Consider the following 15,147-nt stretch of genomic DNA (forward strand, 5'->3'; position numbering starts at 1 on the left):
TCGCAAAGGAATCTGAACAAACAAGACCAAATTCAGCAAACAGTTGTGACTTCTGGGTGTTTTCAATAACCGAAGAGGTGCCAAAGAAATGCGTTTTCTTCTGATTAAACGGCTGGCCCTTAGTACTTTTTAAAAGGTATGGGTCAGATAGTGGGATACATTCAAGGAGAATTTAAAAGAACAGAATCGTTCTGTTCTAAATTCATGACACACGTTCCCACATCATTAAGGTGATCTGCTGAATAGAAAAATGACAAGGTGGAGGAGGCAGTGATTAGAAACTAACAGCGTTCCCATGGTAGAAGAAAGGTCTGGTCATTATCTGTCCATCCCCCTCTCATAGAAGGGGTCAGGTTTTTTCATTTTTGAGACGGAGTCTCACTCTGTTGCCCAGGCTGGAGTGCAGTGGCGCAATCTCGGCTCACTGCAACTTCCACCTCCCGGGTTCAGGCCATCCTCCTGCCTCAGCCTCCCGAGTACCTGGGACTACAGGCGCCTGCCACCTCACCCGGCTAACATTTTTGTATTTTTAGTACAGATGGGGTTTCACTATGTTAGCCGGGATGGTCTCGATCTCCTGACCTCGTGATCTGCCTGCCTCGGCCTCCCAAAGTACTGGGATTACAGGTGCGAGCCTCCATGCCTGGCCAATGGTGGTGCTATTAAAGGTGATTTTTACAATAATAATATATTACATTTATAACTATAAAATCAAAATTACAAATATATATATATATATATTTTTGAGACGGAGTCTCGCTCTGTCGCCCAGACTGAAGTGCAGTGGCACAATCTCAGCTCACTGCAAGCTCCGCCTCCCGGGTTCACGCCATTCTCCTGCCTCAGCCTCCCAAGTAGCTGGGACTACAGGCGCCCGCCACCACGCCGGGCTAATTTTTTGTATTTTTTAGCAAAGACGGGGTTTCACTGTGTTAACCGGGATGGTCTCGATCTCCTGACCTCGTGATCCACCCGCTTCAGCCTCCCAAAGTGCTGGGATTACAGGCATGAGCCAGCGTGCCTGGCCTGGAGTCAGTTTTAAACTAGTACAAATGCTCAGAGACTCCTGGGCTGTCAAGACCACTACACACAAGGTCAGCAGTTGTTTATGTACAATTTGTTCATAGAAGCCTTAAGAGTTTGGTAGCTGACTTGGGACTAAAAAGTAAATATTTATGGGCCAAATATCAACCAGCAAATAAACTAAAACCATCTTCCTAGGCAAAACGGAGGGACATGGCCCGGGTCCCAGAGTACCTGGGGTGAACCCCAACATTGACATGGAAAGAGAAATTTCTGAAAAACCAGCTGAGATTGCCTGTGTTGATTTAAATGAAAAGAAATAAAGACTCACCAGCAATTCGCTGAGTTGCTCATAATCAAACATTTCGTTCTCATACTGCTCGGCTAGCTCCTTGCCCAAGGCAATGGCCTCCTCCCACATCTGTGAGTCGAAACAAAGAAAAGAAAGAGAAACCGAGGCCTGAATTGTGCGAAGAGTAAAGCAGGAATGCAATCATTCAAAATAAAACAGTGTAGAAGTACATTTGAAGAAATGAAACACTATGGGAGTAACACTGAAAAAATACAAATATTTTCTTGAAGCTCCTGTCTTTTGGCTCGTGACCCACAGCATCAGCTGGTCAAAGAGGTCGATCACTGGCATGTCAAACACGCAGGCCTCTGCCACGGTACCAGCAGTCTGTCGGCCAGTCCTCACTGCTTCTGTCCTTGCTCTCCTGCTGCCAGCTGGGGCCCAAAGCCCATCTGTCAGAACAGCCTTGGAGCCAGGGAAAAGGAACTGTAGGGTGGAGAGAGGCTGTGGGATGCATTTATGTAGAAACTGGGGGCCTGATTGGCTCTTCTCCCAAGTCATCCACCTATAAAATGCTATGTTGAAAATCATCCATGGTCAAAAATATCAGGGCAGATTTCGACTCTAAACTAAAGCTTGCAGAAAGTTTGATGTATGTGTGTGACTCTGCTATGGATATAAAGCCGGGCATCATTTTGAAAAGGGGGAACTTTGTAACGTAAGTAACTTTCTAAATCAGTGATTAAAATGTTGATAAGCTTGTGACACATGTGGAATAATTTTTTGATAGATAGTTGACCTGAATTTTCCTTATTTTTCTTGGGAAAACAAAGTGGATTACTGGAGAAAACCATGGAAAAATCAGAGGAACCATCTCTTCCAGGAAGCCTTCCTAGCTGCCACTCCAATCCCCTTTGTGCTTCCACAAAGACCCAGGATCCTGTTGCCTCAAAACTTTTGGCAATGTACTGAAACTAGCATGCCCCTTTGTCATTCCTCCTCAGAGAATACAAGCCCTTGAGGACAATGGCTCAGCTTTATCAACCTGGAAAACCTCTGGACCTTAACCCAGGGCCTGCCTAACAAGGTTTAGTGAACAGAACTGCTGGATGCTGATTTACAACCAGGAAAGCTTCCTATCATCCTACATGCTGCATTCCCAGCCACGAATCACCACTTCTCAACTGCCATCATTCCCACAACATGGTAGCACCAGTCCTCCGGGGAACCACACAGCTTTGGAACCACCCAATAGGCCAGGCTTTCTAGGCCCCAAACCTGGACTACCCTTGGCACTGAGCCCCCACCCGCCTGCTGCACAAAAAAAGACCAAGGCCTTGCAGTAAAGAAAGAGTTTAATTGACATAAGGCCAGCCATGCTGTTACAGCAGGTAGCTAGTCAGGCAGTTGTTACACTGTCTCTCTAAAATGATAATTGGTTGCAGACAGTGTCAGGGAAAGGCAGTTTCCCAAGAGTTAGAAACACCTCAAGCTGGTAATCAGCAGCTTCCTGGTAAGATTTCAGGAGTTGGGTGAGTGGGCTCAAGCATGTGAATTGAGAGGCATTATGGCGGAGTTTAACTGGTCACCTTCCAGGGGCATTCCACTGGAAAAGGGGCACACGATGCTGGAAGTAGCCCAGCATATCAAACCCCAAGCCCAAGGTCAAATGGGGCACTTGACCTCCAAGATGTCTGCTTGGCCCTCTTCCAAGTGTACTTTCTTTTCATTCCCGCTCTAAAACTTTTTAATAAACTTTCACTCCGGCTCTGAAACTTGCCTCAGTCTCTTCTGCTTTATGCCCCTCAATCGAATTCCTTCTTCTGAGGTGGTGAGAACTGAGGTTGCTGCAGAGCCGTACGGATTTGCGGCCGGTAACACTACTCAACTCAGTCTCCCCAAAAGCTCCCAGGGGAGGGGCTTTTCAAAGGCAGTTTGGGAGAAGGGGTGGTGATGGCCAGCTAATGGATGCTTGCTGCTGATGGGTTGGGTTGGAGATGAAATCACAGGGGGTCAGAGCTGCCCTCTTGAGCTGAGTTGCTTCTAGGTGGGCCACAGGAGTGGGGCTGGTGGTTTGGGTGGAGCCAGGTGTCAGACAAGCAAAAAATCTGAAAAGATCTCAAAAGGCTAATTTACAATAGTGAAGTTGCGTATTTTGTGACCAGTCTACACCTTAGCAGAATTCAGGTTTCTCTCCTCTTCCTAGCCTGACGGCCTTTCATTAGCTTTATAAACGCGGCTGAGTTTCAGAGAAGGGCTATTATCATTTAAACTCTAAACTAGAGGTCTCCCAGAGTTGGCTTAGCCAAAGCCCAGGAATGATTACAGGAGAGGCATGACTGAGCGGGGCAGGAGAAGGCTCCCCTGACATCCTACCAGTAAAGTCAGGTGACTGTCAGGTGATGGTCAGGCAGTTGTTACACTGTCTCTCTAAAATAATAATTGGTCGCAGACAGTGCCAGGGGAAGGCAGTTTCCCAAGAGCTGGAAACACCTCAAGCTGATTACAGGGGGCAGGTGAGGATTTAGATTAGATCTCTTTTATTGACATAGTTTCCTCACTGTTAGTTTTTTTGCAAAGGTGGCTTCGGCTTTTCCCAGCTTACTCTGTCCAGCCACCTGTGCTCTCCTGTTTAAGGCCTCCAATCACTTTGTCAGGTGGGCATCTGCATTACACTCATTTTGCAGATAAGGAATCTAGGGATCAGACTGGTCAGTAGCTTTGCCAAGGACGCACAGCAGATAAGAGGTGGGCTTGACCCAGCGTGGCCTTTTCGAAAGTCCTTGTTCCTGATGGCCACGGAGCAGCCCTTCCAAGCTGCTTCCCCGCCTCCTGCCAGGATGGATTTGAAAAGAGTCCAGGCTGGCCTTGAACTCGAGGTTGCCACAGGGGAGACAGACTGCCAAGCCCTAAACATGGGTCATCCTTGGCGCTGAGTCCCCACCTGCTCACTGGTCTTTGCCTTTTCTTTCTATAGGATGACCCCACTGAAGCCTCACTCACTTCAGAGCCACCTAATAAACTTAAGAACATTGTTTTACTTAAATGCTCCCAAAATACTCTTGTCATAGCCACGACGTAAAGAAGCCATCAGCTATTTTCGATGAGAGTAAAAGTTATTCTAGAATCAGAGTGGCATTTTAATACTTTGAATAACAAAATAAAAGTAAGCCCAAAGAAAACAAAGATTTCAGAGCTGGGACCAGTGTCCAGGGAGGGCAGGAGGTGGCCCAAGATGTCCTGCCTACGGTCCCCGCTCTGCTACCTGGTCCCTTCCCAGAGCCCCAATCTGCCTCCCCCATCCTGCTGAAGGTTGAAAGTTGCCTCCCGTTCCTGGAATAGCTCAGTCTGCTGCTCTAAGTCTTTCGTGTGTCCTCTGCTAGAGCCCCAGCTCACATTTTCTAGGAAGGGAGAACTTCCTTACTTTTAATGTTTTTTTAAAGCTCCAGTGACCACTTCTTCTCTAAGCAGATTTCCAATTCAAAGAGAACATTACCTTTCCTTGTAGGTCTCTTACACCAGATTATTTTTTTTTTTTCAGTTTTCTGCAAGTGGATACAAACTCTTTAGCTTCCTAGAATGCCAGGGCTTCTAATTCATTCCTGAGTAAAAGCCTAATCTGTCTTTATCCTAAATGACAGAGGAGATACTTTAGATACATATCGAAACTAATTGTTTTTAAAAGAAATACAAGTCTTGAGTAACTATCTTCTCAGACTCACCCTCAGGTTACATGGTGGTCTTTTCTATCAGATTTCCTGTAAATATGTATCTCTCATCCCTCCCCTCTACCCCCAGCGTGTTTCAAAGGCCTCTGCATCAAGGAGATTTTCATCTCCTTTTAATTGGATGGGGCTTTAAAGAGAGTGTGGGTAATTCATACTTCCAACGTGAATACCTTGGAAAACGTTTCTGGCCCAGAAAGAAGGCAGATTCAGTATGATCTAGATTTAGATGATCTCAGTGAAAGAAGCGCTTTAGCCTCTGCGATTGAACACCCTGGTTTGGCTCCGTTCTCAGAAGTGCTACAGGCTTATGAGGTTTGCCACAGTCCCAAATGAAAAAGCCCCGTATCAGCAGACAGCTTTATTTTCTGATGTGAAATCTTTAATCCAATTTATGGCATTCTCGAAATTGCCAGTTGACTTGCAGCATGGAGGACGGTCTCCCCACCCCTGCTTTCCCCCAGATGATATGAGACGTGTTCTTTTGAGATGATAATCTTCTCTCTATTTTTCTGAACCTCCTGGTTTCAGGAAGTTCCATTTCTTCAAGTTCCATGAATAGAAACTGGAATAAAAACTTTCTTTTATAATAAAACTCCTTCCTTAGTTCCCAGACAGAAGCAGCTGTAGAGAATGTAGCAGGAATTGATTTCTTACCCATGAGGTGATGCTGATGATTTTGATAGGATGACAACATGGATGTCATAGGACAAGGGAACAGCGGCAGATGAAAGGCAAGATGCCAGCCGGGACAGCCGTCCCTTTCTAATAATTCAGGCTGGCGATGACTCACCAGGATACTGGTGGGCGACTCTGGTTTCATTTGCTGACTAGCTGTAAGTAACTCACCAGTGGAGATACTTTATAGGATGCTTGCATTTCAGACATCCTTCTAAAATTCATCTGTTCTGTTTTTTCACAGCAGTTATTGGGAAAAGAGTCATACTCAATTACCCTCTGAATTTCCAGAGTCCCACACACGTCTCTGACATCAAAATGGATTAAAATCACTGGTGTGGAAGAATCCAGAGCTCTGGGGGAGGTCCCTCAGCAGCAGCACAGGGGCCAGGGAGGCCCAGGGCTAGCAGGAGGCTGTGTTCAGTCCATTCTTTGCTCAATGCATGCTGAGTGACAGTGTCCCTTCCAGGTGTGTGGCGGGCGGCCCTGGTGAGGTGGGCCTGGATGGTTCCAAGGGCCCAGCTAGTCTTGGTGTTGCCTGCAACTGTGCTGCAAGGAATGGAGACCCTTTTCAAGCATGTCCACCCTCTCCAGGCCCCTCACTTTTTCCTTGAGCCAGGCCTCATCCTTGGTCCTCCTGGAGTGCTCAGCCGGCACTGACTGATCTGGTGCAGGATTGACTTTTTGCGAAGACCTTTCTGAGGCAGACTCAGGCCTGACTCCCTGCCCCAGCAAAGATGGTCTGCAGTTGAAAGCTGACTGATGTTGCAGTAATGATGCCAAAGTCACCCCAAGTGTGCACGAGATGGACCAGACACAGCAATGTCATACTGGAGCCACTGCCCCATCACACAGGAATCCCTGCTTTGTCAAATCGGAGTCACAGCTGTGTAATACAGGACTCACTGCCTGTGTCATCCAGGAACCACTATTTGTGTCATCCAGGAGCCACGACCTATGTCATACAGGAGTCACTACTCAGGTCATACAGGGACCACTGTCCAGGATATGCAGGACCCAATACCCGGGTCATACAGGGACCACTGCCTGGGTCATACAGGAGCCACTGCCCGGGTCACACAGGGACCACTGCCCGGGTCACACAGGAGCCACGGTCATACAGGAATTGCTGCCTGGGTCATACAGGAGCCAGTGCCCGGGTCACACAGGAGCCACTGCCCGGGTCACACAGGGACCACTGCCCGGGTCACACAGGAGCCACTGCCCGGGTCATACAGGGACCACTGCCTGGGTCATACAGGAGCCACTGCCCGGGTCATACAGGAGTCACTGCCCCGGTCATACAGGAGTCACTGTCCCAGTCATACAGGACACACTGCCTGGTCATGCAGGAGCCACTACCTGTGTCATGCTCAGATCTCATATGATCCACTGCCCATGTGACTTATGCTCATCAACATGGCTTCTTTATTCCACAGCAATACCTTATTAGTCAAAACAGAAAACTATTCACTCAGCTTGTAATGTGCTAGGTAAAAAATGAATTTTTTTTTTTAACAGACATAGGGCATTTTTTCTTTTGTAGTTTTGCAAAGACTTTTGTCTTTTGTAGTTTTGCAAAGACTACATTTGTAGTTTTGCAAAGAAAGACCTTGAAAAGCCTAAAGCAGGCAGCAAGAGATACGGCTGCTTCTTGCTCAGTGCTTTAATTGGAGAGAGAGAGACATGGAGCTGCTCACTCCTGCCTTCCACAGGCAGTTACTGGCCACTGGTGAGGGAGTGGGCTCCAGAGACAACAGGACGAGAGGAACAGCAAGTGCAGATCACCCTTTATGGAGTGTTGTAGAAAGAGGAGGAGAAATGGGCAGTGGCTGGACAGGGGAGTTGGAACAAGAAAGAACTCTCCTTAAAGATGAGAGCAATAATGGCTGGTTGCAGGTGGGAGGGTGGGAGCTGACAGAACAACACGTGGTTGCTGCAAGGGAAGAGTGCAGATGTGCTGGTGAGATGTCCTGGGATTGGGGGGAATCCAGGGCACAGGGTGGGGAGCTGCCAAGTATCACTGCAGCTGTGACCTGGCCCAGGGCTCTCTATGCACCCAGCATCACTGCAGCTGTGACCTGGCCCAGGACTCTCTATGTACACAGCATCACTGCAGCTGTGACCTAGCCAAGGGCTGTCTACACACCCAGCATCACTGCAGCTGTGATCTGGCCCAAGACTCTCTCTCTACACACTCGGCATCACTGCAGCTGACCTGACCCAGGACTCTCTATGTATCCAGCATCACTGGAGCTGTGACCTGGCCCAGGACTCTCTATATACACAGCATCACTGCAGTTGTGACCTGGCCCAGGACTCTCTATGCACGCAGCATCACTGCAGCTGTGACCCTGCTCCTTTCTCCCTTTCTTGACCCCCTCCTTTAAATGCCCTGCACAGGACTGCTCCGTATGCACCCTCGCTGCCTTGCTCAATGCTGAACGGAGGAAAGGACCCCATCTGCTCTCTGCAGCAAGTGGAGCATTTCCTCCGTACATCTTCCTCCCAGCAAGAACTCTGGGCTTCCAGGCCAGTGGTGGCCCCAGTCACTCCTGGCACTTGCTTTTCTGACTCTGACCCTGTTCAAGGGTCTTTGGCACTGTGGAATTAGCTACCTTGAAGTCGCATGACATCACTTCCATCTGCCACTGGCTCTGAGGGGCTCAGGCCTGGCCCAATGCCCCATCCCTCGTCTGGTCTCTGGCCCCCACCCTCCCTCCTTTAAGTCTGCTGCCACCATGTTGCCAGAATTACTCCCTGAAAAGAGGAAAATGATGTCATTATTTTCTACTTTCATGAAATTTCCACTGGGTCCTTGTAAGCCAAATCTTCAGGAGACAATACAGGGCCACTGGCAAACTAGCTCCAATGTCCTTGCTATGCTCTGAATGTTTCTGTCTCTCCCAAATTCACAGGCTGAAATCCTCAGCTTCAAGGTGTTGGCATTAGGAGATGAGGCCTTTGAGGGTGATTAGGTCAGGAGGATGGAGCCCTCACGAATGAGTGAGGATGAGTGGCCTCAAAACAGAGGCCCGGGAGAGTGCCCTCACACCTGCCAGGACATGATGACACAGAGAAGGCAACATTGTGGAGCAGGCAGAAAGCCCTCTCCAGACATCAGATCTGCGAGTGCCTTGATCTAGGAATTCCCAGGTCCAGAACGGTGAGATATGAATTTGTGGTTTATAACCACCCCGTCTGTGGCATTTTGTTACAGGAGCATGAAGGGACGAAGGCAGTCCCCCGCATTGCTATCTCCCAGGATGGCTCTACTTCCCTGGAAAAGCGAGATGTCATCAGTAGCTCTTCCCCTTCTGGTGCTATTCTCACACTCTGGAATTCCCGATCCTTCCAGCCATCATCTGGCAAACTTAATTTCACTCTTCAAGAAGCACTAAATATGACCATCTCTGTGAAGTCTTCTCCAGTTCTCCAAAAGCAGGCATCACTCCTCACCTGTGAGATAGGGAGAGCCAGCGCCCACCTGTGTGATGGGCGGAAGGTGGGTGTTGTTATTTATCTGCTCATACAACAGCCCTGATGGTAGAATTGCCTCGAGGTGGGCCTGGCTCCATCTGGATATTTCATGGTGCAGGATGGCACTGGGCACACTTTGGGCTTTGAGTGGAAAAGCCTGTTAGTGATCCCACATGAACTAAGGGAGCAGTGTTGTTACTGACTCGAAAATGGACTTTCTCATGCTTTCATCATAAATTACTGTATATGATCTTTCTGAATATTCAGGCCAAATGCTGGCTGAATAGGTTCTGCTAATACCACATTTTCAAAAATTCTAGAAATGCCAACAAGAAACCCATATGAAGGCTCCATTATGTTGACCTGCAATCCCTCTTAATAACAACTGTGTTTCCAAAGAGAAACTTAAAGGATGAGAAAATTTCACCCAAATACCTGGAAAAGAGATGCAAACATTTGACCAAAAATGGAAATTTGCTCCAAACTCCTATTTTAGTTTACACAATGATGCAAGATGTTTTTTTTTTTTTTTTTTTTTTTTTTTAAACTTTGGTGCAAGGCAAAGTGTGAACTTTGTCAAGGGAAGGTTATTTTAAGGGAAAATAAAACAGAGCTCCAGCTGAAAATCATCACGGGGCTTCATATATCACTTGGGCTATAAATTATGTATCGCATTTGTCAACCTGCCAGGCTGTTTCTTGATTTCAGAGGTGGCTGGTGTTGGCTAATACTGACTGCCTCACTCTGACTGCACTTTCCTTAGCGGAGGACGTCTATTTTTGACTCTCATCCTCCACAGAGAAGCCTGGCAATTTTCAGTGAAGTACTTGGATTAAGGGCTTTATTGAAAATTACTAGGCCTCAACCAAACACAATAAGACAGACAATTCAGAGCATCTTCAGAAAAGAACACTGGTCTGCCATGATAAAACCGAACAGAAGGCTTTTGGGGGACGCTCAGGCGGGCGGTAAGAATGGAACGGAAAAGGAGCAAGGAGTCATTATTAGCTCGGGAAGGAAGAAAAGTAAAAGAATGAAAATGGAAACAGATGGAAATGACATTTTGCAGAGAAAAAGATTAAGAAACCAAGAGCTAGGCTGAAAGACATTCAAAACTTTAAAAAACGGTGGAAAAGTAAAAATAGAAGAATGATTCCTTGGGGAAGAAATACAGAAAGATAACAGAACATCATTCATAAAGCCAGTGTCCAATATAAAACAGCAGCACATCCATTCTGCCTTGCTGGTTTCTAAGCACAAAGGCAGAGAAACTTTAATATCACCCGATTCCCATCTCTCCCTGGCGCCCCCGGTCTCCCGGGGAGCAAAGAGAGACGCCATCGCAGGGGGCCTGGGATGGGGACCCCCGCACCCTTAACAGCCTGCTCGGCCTTGTCCGGAGGCAAGCTTGTCCTGGATTCTGGAAGCCCCTATTTGCCCTAGGAGGCTGTAGATATTTCAAACAATGAATGAGCTCTAGGATGTATATCCTTTCCACAGAGTAAGTATGTAAATGAAGATTTCCTTAATTGCATACGGGAACGGACCACGAGGAGACAGGCTGGGTCAGTGGAGCTGTAGCTGGGTCACGGTTTTGCCAGACTGATGTCCCACTCGGCTTCCATTTTATCATCTTGCAAGCCCCAGTGATCACCAGTCTCCAAGCTTAACTGAGGTCTTAAGTCTCCTTACTCCAATACATTTTTAAAACTGGAATTGCATTTTTTCCCCCTAAAATGAAATACATGTAAGATCGAACCAAGGAAATTCTTGTGATATAAACACTCCAAGGGCTGCGGGCACATGCTCAGGATGTGAGCCTGGTGCACGTGGTGCCATCAGCCAGGTCGGTAAGTTCTGTGGATGCTGACTGTCCTGCACGCTTGTCTGCCCGTTCGCTCACTTAATAAACTGCTGTAATCATTCGGACGGAAGATTGTTATTTTTAACATATAAGATTCTAGACAGGAAAATCTAGCCCTGGTCTTGCAAGAATCTGTCTCCGTCTGATCCATAACCATTGCAGTGAACATGGTGCTAAAGTCAAGTTAGTGTTAGCCTTGGGAAAGGAGCACCCTGATAAAACCCGGCTGCGATGCGGCACGTGGCAGAGTGGGGTGGGATCTGCCCCCGGCCCGGCGCTGGGGGCAGGTGGGAGGCATGGCCTTGCGCTCTCCCAGGGACTCAGTCTGGGTCAGGAAGCAAGATCTGTAACAAACAAAATATGCCCCAAATAAGGAACTTTGTGGAAAGTCTGAGTGACGGCCACCTTCTTGATTGTGTGCTGTTTGCTCAAGTGCTGGCCAGAATGTGCTCATCTCACTAACAAACGACCACCTTGAAAGTCCCATGCCTGTGTATGTGTGTGGGCAGGGGGTGTCTGGGACCTGGCTGTACTCACTGTTCAATTCTGCTTTGAGCCTAAAACCACTCCTTAAAAAGCAATTTTACAAAAATGGAGTGGAGCCCAGGCCACGGCACAGATCCCTCAGAGGGAGATCCAGAGGTGGCAGCCACAGCCACTGCCTCTGCTCTTAGGAGCTTATGTCAGCACGGGCCCTGGGGACTCAGGGATGGTTGCTAGAGCAGCTGGGACATCACCTGGGAGCTTCTCAGAAATGCAGAGCCTTGGGCCCCACCCCAGACCAGCTGAATCAAAATCTGGATTTTTAACAAGATTCCCCAGTGAACTCCAAAAGCCAAGAACATTTGAGAGCAGTGAAATACGCCCAGAAGGCGAGAAGGCAGCCGTCATGGCAGCCGTCACACGAGACAGCAGCAAGCAGCAGCTGGTCCATGCCGGGACAGACCATGGGAAGATGCAAGGGCTTGGGGATCAGAGGGCATGTTCAGAAGAAGGCCAGATGCTGTGGGTGATGAGAGGGTACATCTGGAGGTTCGATTCCTACTCTAAGAAGCCTCATGCCAGGTGAGAGGCCTGGATCGCCTGCAGAGGAGATGGGGGAATCCCTGAGGTTTGGGCATCTTTGAAGCAGTTCACGCTGTGATTCAGAGGCCACATTATTAGAAACCAGACTGGTATCTATCTGCAGGAGCAGAAGGGTGGAGACAGGCATGGGGCCTTGGGAAGGAGTGGGTAGGCATCTCAGACAGACCCAGGTGAGAGGGACCGAGAACTTACAAGGAGACACAAAGTAAACTGGATCTAGCAGCAGGGCTTCTGCCCAGATGCCCGAGTTGTTCAAAAGTGCCCCAGGTAGAACTGGGCCAAGATGGTGCCAATCTTAGAGCCAGTCTGTCAGCGAGGAAGGCTCATATTCCCTGAGGCACGTGGATAGACAGATCCCGAGGAGCAAACGTGACTGATCCTTGCTAAGCCCGGGAAATGAAAAATGAGATTGTAATGGGATTTGTCCAAAGCACAAATGAAAACAACATCACCGAGGGGCAAAATTCTAAATTTTAATAATAAAATAGGTTTCGGAAAACTCTCTCTTGCTCCAACAAGAAGATGCTGCTTTTTCTTGATTTCTTACACTTTATCTTCACAGCTACCTCTTTCTACCTCTCTCCTATTTGCCTCATCTGTATTTCCTTCAGGGCTATGTGAGAGCTCCCAAGTCCCCCTTCCCTCCAGGTTCCCACTGGTAACTGCCGTACTCTTTGACAGCTGTCTCACTGCTACAGAAATGACTTTGAGTCAAAGGACAAAAAACATCGTATCTTGGTGCTTGTGATCACGCTTGATCATGCTTTCTTCCTTGCCATTTCCACATATATTTTATTCTTTCCAGACTTGGGTCCCCATTTTGTAACTCTTTTAGAGATCTTTAGCTTTTTAAATATCCATGTAGTATAAGGAGTAGATACCAACAGGCACGCAGGCAATTCCGGCAGCGCGTGAGGCCCCACAGTGGGCAGCTTCCGCTTCCCAGCCGAATGTGGGCGGCTGTGCTGGTCTGATGATGTTCTTGGCGCTCAAAAAGAGCAAAGTCTTTGACTCAGAGCGGCACCGTCCAACAGGAACCCAAGAGGAGCCACATCTGTGAATGTCGCATTTCCTAGCTGCTACTTTTTAAAGAGTAAAACTATTTTTAGTACTATCGACTCTATCTAAAATATTACTATTTCAACATGAAATCTACACAAACAAATAAATGAGACACTTGGTGTGGGTATTAGTTTGCCAGAGCTGCCATAATGAGGCACTGACTGGGTACTGGGGGCCTCAAATCACATTCATTCACTTCCTCACTGTTCTGGAGGCCAGGATTCTGCCATCAAAGTGTCTGCAGGGCTGGTTTCCTCTGAGTCCTCTCTCCTTGGCTTGTGGACGGCCGCCTTCTTGCTGTATCCTCAACATGGTCTTCCCTCTGGGTGTGTCTGCATCCTAATCTCCTTTCTTATAAGGATACCAGTCAGATTGAATTAGGACCCACCCTAATGACCTCATTTTACCTTAATTACCTCTTTAAAGACCCTACCTCCAAATACAGTCACATTTTGAAACACTGAAGGTTAGGACTTCAACATAGGAATTTTGCGGGGATGCAACTCAGCCCATAAGAACATTTGTTTTTCTGTACTTCGTCTTAGAAACATGGTTCACATGGGCCCAATGGCCGCATGTGGTTCAGGACTCAGTACTGGACAACAGTGAGGGTTAGAGTCCTACCCATTGATTGGGAGCTGGTTTCTCTGGTGCTCAGCTGCTTAGAGGGCTTAAATAGACATCTAAGACTAATTTATAAAGAAAAGAGGTTTAATCAGCTCACAGTTCCACAGGCTGTACAGGAAGCATGGCAGCATCTGCTTCTGGGGAGGCCCCAGGGAGCTTATACTCATGGCGGAAGGCAACAGGGGCAGGCATCTTACATGGCAGGCGCAGGGCTGAGAGCAGAAGGCAGGGAGGTCCCACACCCTTTTTTTTTTTTTTTTTTTTGAGATGGAGTCTCTGTCACCCAGGCTGGAGTGCAGTGGCTGGATCTTGGTTCACTGCAACCTCCACCTCCCAGGTTCAAGCGATTCTCAAGCCTCAGCCTCCTGAGTAGCTGGGATTACAGATGCCTGCCACCACGCCCAGCTAATTTTTGTATTTTCAGTAGAAACAGGGTTTTGCCATATTGGCCAGACTGGTCTCAAACTCCTGACCTCAGGTGATCTGCCCGCCTCAGCCTCCCAAAGTGCTAGGATTACAGGCGTGAGCCACCGTGCCCAGCCGGTCTCACACAGTTTTGAACAACCCAGATCTCACGAGAACTCACTCACTCTCACGACACAGCACCAAGAAGGAAATCTACCCTTATGACCCAAACACCTCCCACCAGGCCCCACCTCCAACACTGGAGATTACAATGACTTGGGATTTGGGCAGGGACCCAGATCCAAACCATATCAGGGCCCCACACCAATCAAGGCTCCCCTTCAAGTTTCCTTGGGCTGTGTCACCTGCCAGTTAAGGCCTGTGATGACCTGTGGACCATTTAAAAAATATTTTTCCCCCAAGATAATTGCAATCTGGGAATGGAGTGTAGAAAGCCATGCCCTGGGCCGTTCCAACTTCAGGCTTCTCAACCTTCAGTCATGGCCTTTGTCTTATCCCACTGCATTTAGGAAAGGCAGGAGGATGTTATTTCTCAAATGATGGCCCATCCGCAAAGCAGCCAGGGATACTCAGGCCTCAGCCTTCTTTCTTAAACAAAAGTGATTCTAAGTCTGGCACAAAATGTCACACTTTGAGGTTCTACTGTGACCCCCTCCCTCCTGCACTGGCCACTGGTGGGATTCCCCACATCACAGTCACGGGGGTCAGGAGCTCATTCTCTCAGGCTGCTTCTCCTGCAGGATCCTGCCTACCTAAGCCCCCTCTCTAACAGAAGAAAGAAACTCCACGATGGAGAAATGAGCACTGAGGTCCAGTAAGTTTTATGAGATGCTGTTCTCACATTTCTAGTTGTGGGGAAGCCGTTATTTGGGAGACTAGAGTGG

General features: G+C 48.0%; 1 protein-coding gene across 4 annotated transcripts in view; it reads right to left on the bottom strand.

The window, feature by feature from the left end:
* DOCK1 (dedicator of cytokinesis 1) overlaps nucleotides 1-15,147 on the bottom strand; it is a 487,728-nt gene that overhangs the window by 48,385 nt on the left and 424,196 nt on the right. For all 4 annotated transcript variants that reach the window (XM_017858668.1, XM_017858667.1, XM_017858670.1 and 1 more), the window contains one exon: nucleotides 1,355-1,444. In XM_017858668.1, the coding sequence (XP_017714157.1) occupies nucleotides 1,355-1,444 (90 nt within the window). The remainder of the gene's footprint in view (nucleotides 1-1,354; nucleotides 1,445-15,147) is intronic.

This window comes from Rhinopithecus bieti, unplaced genomic scaffold (genome assembly GCF_001698545.2).
Source record: "Rhinopithecus bieti isolate Rb0 unplaced genomic scaffold, ASM169854v2 scaffold_42745, whole genome shotgun sequence".
NCBI lineage: Eukaryota > Metazoa > Chordata > Mammalia > Primates > Cercopithecidae > Rhinopithecus > Rhinopithecus bieti.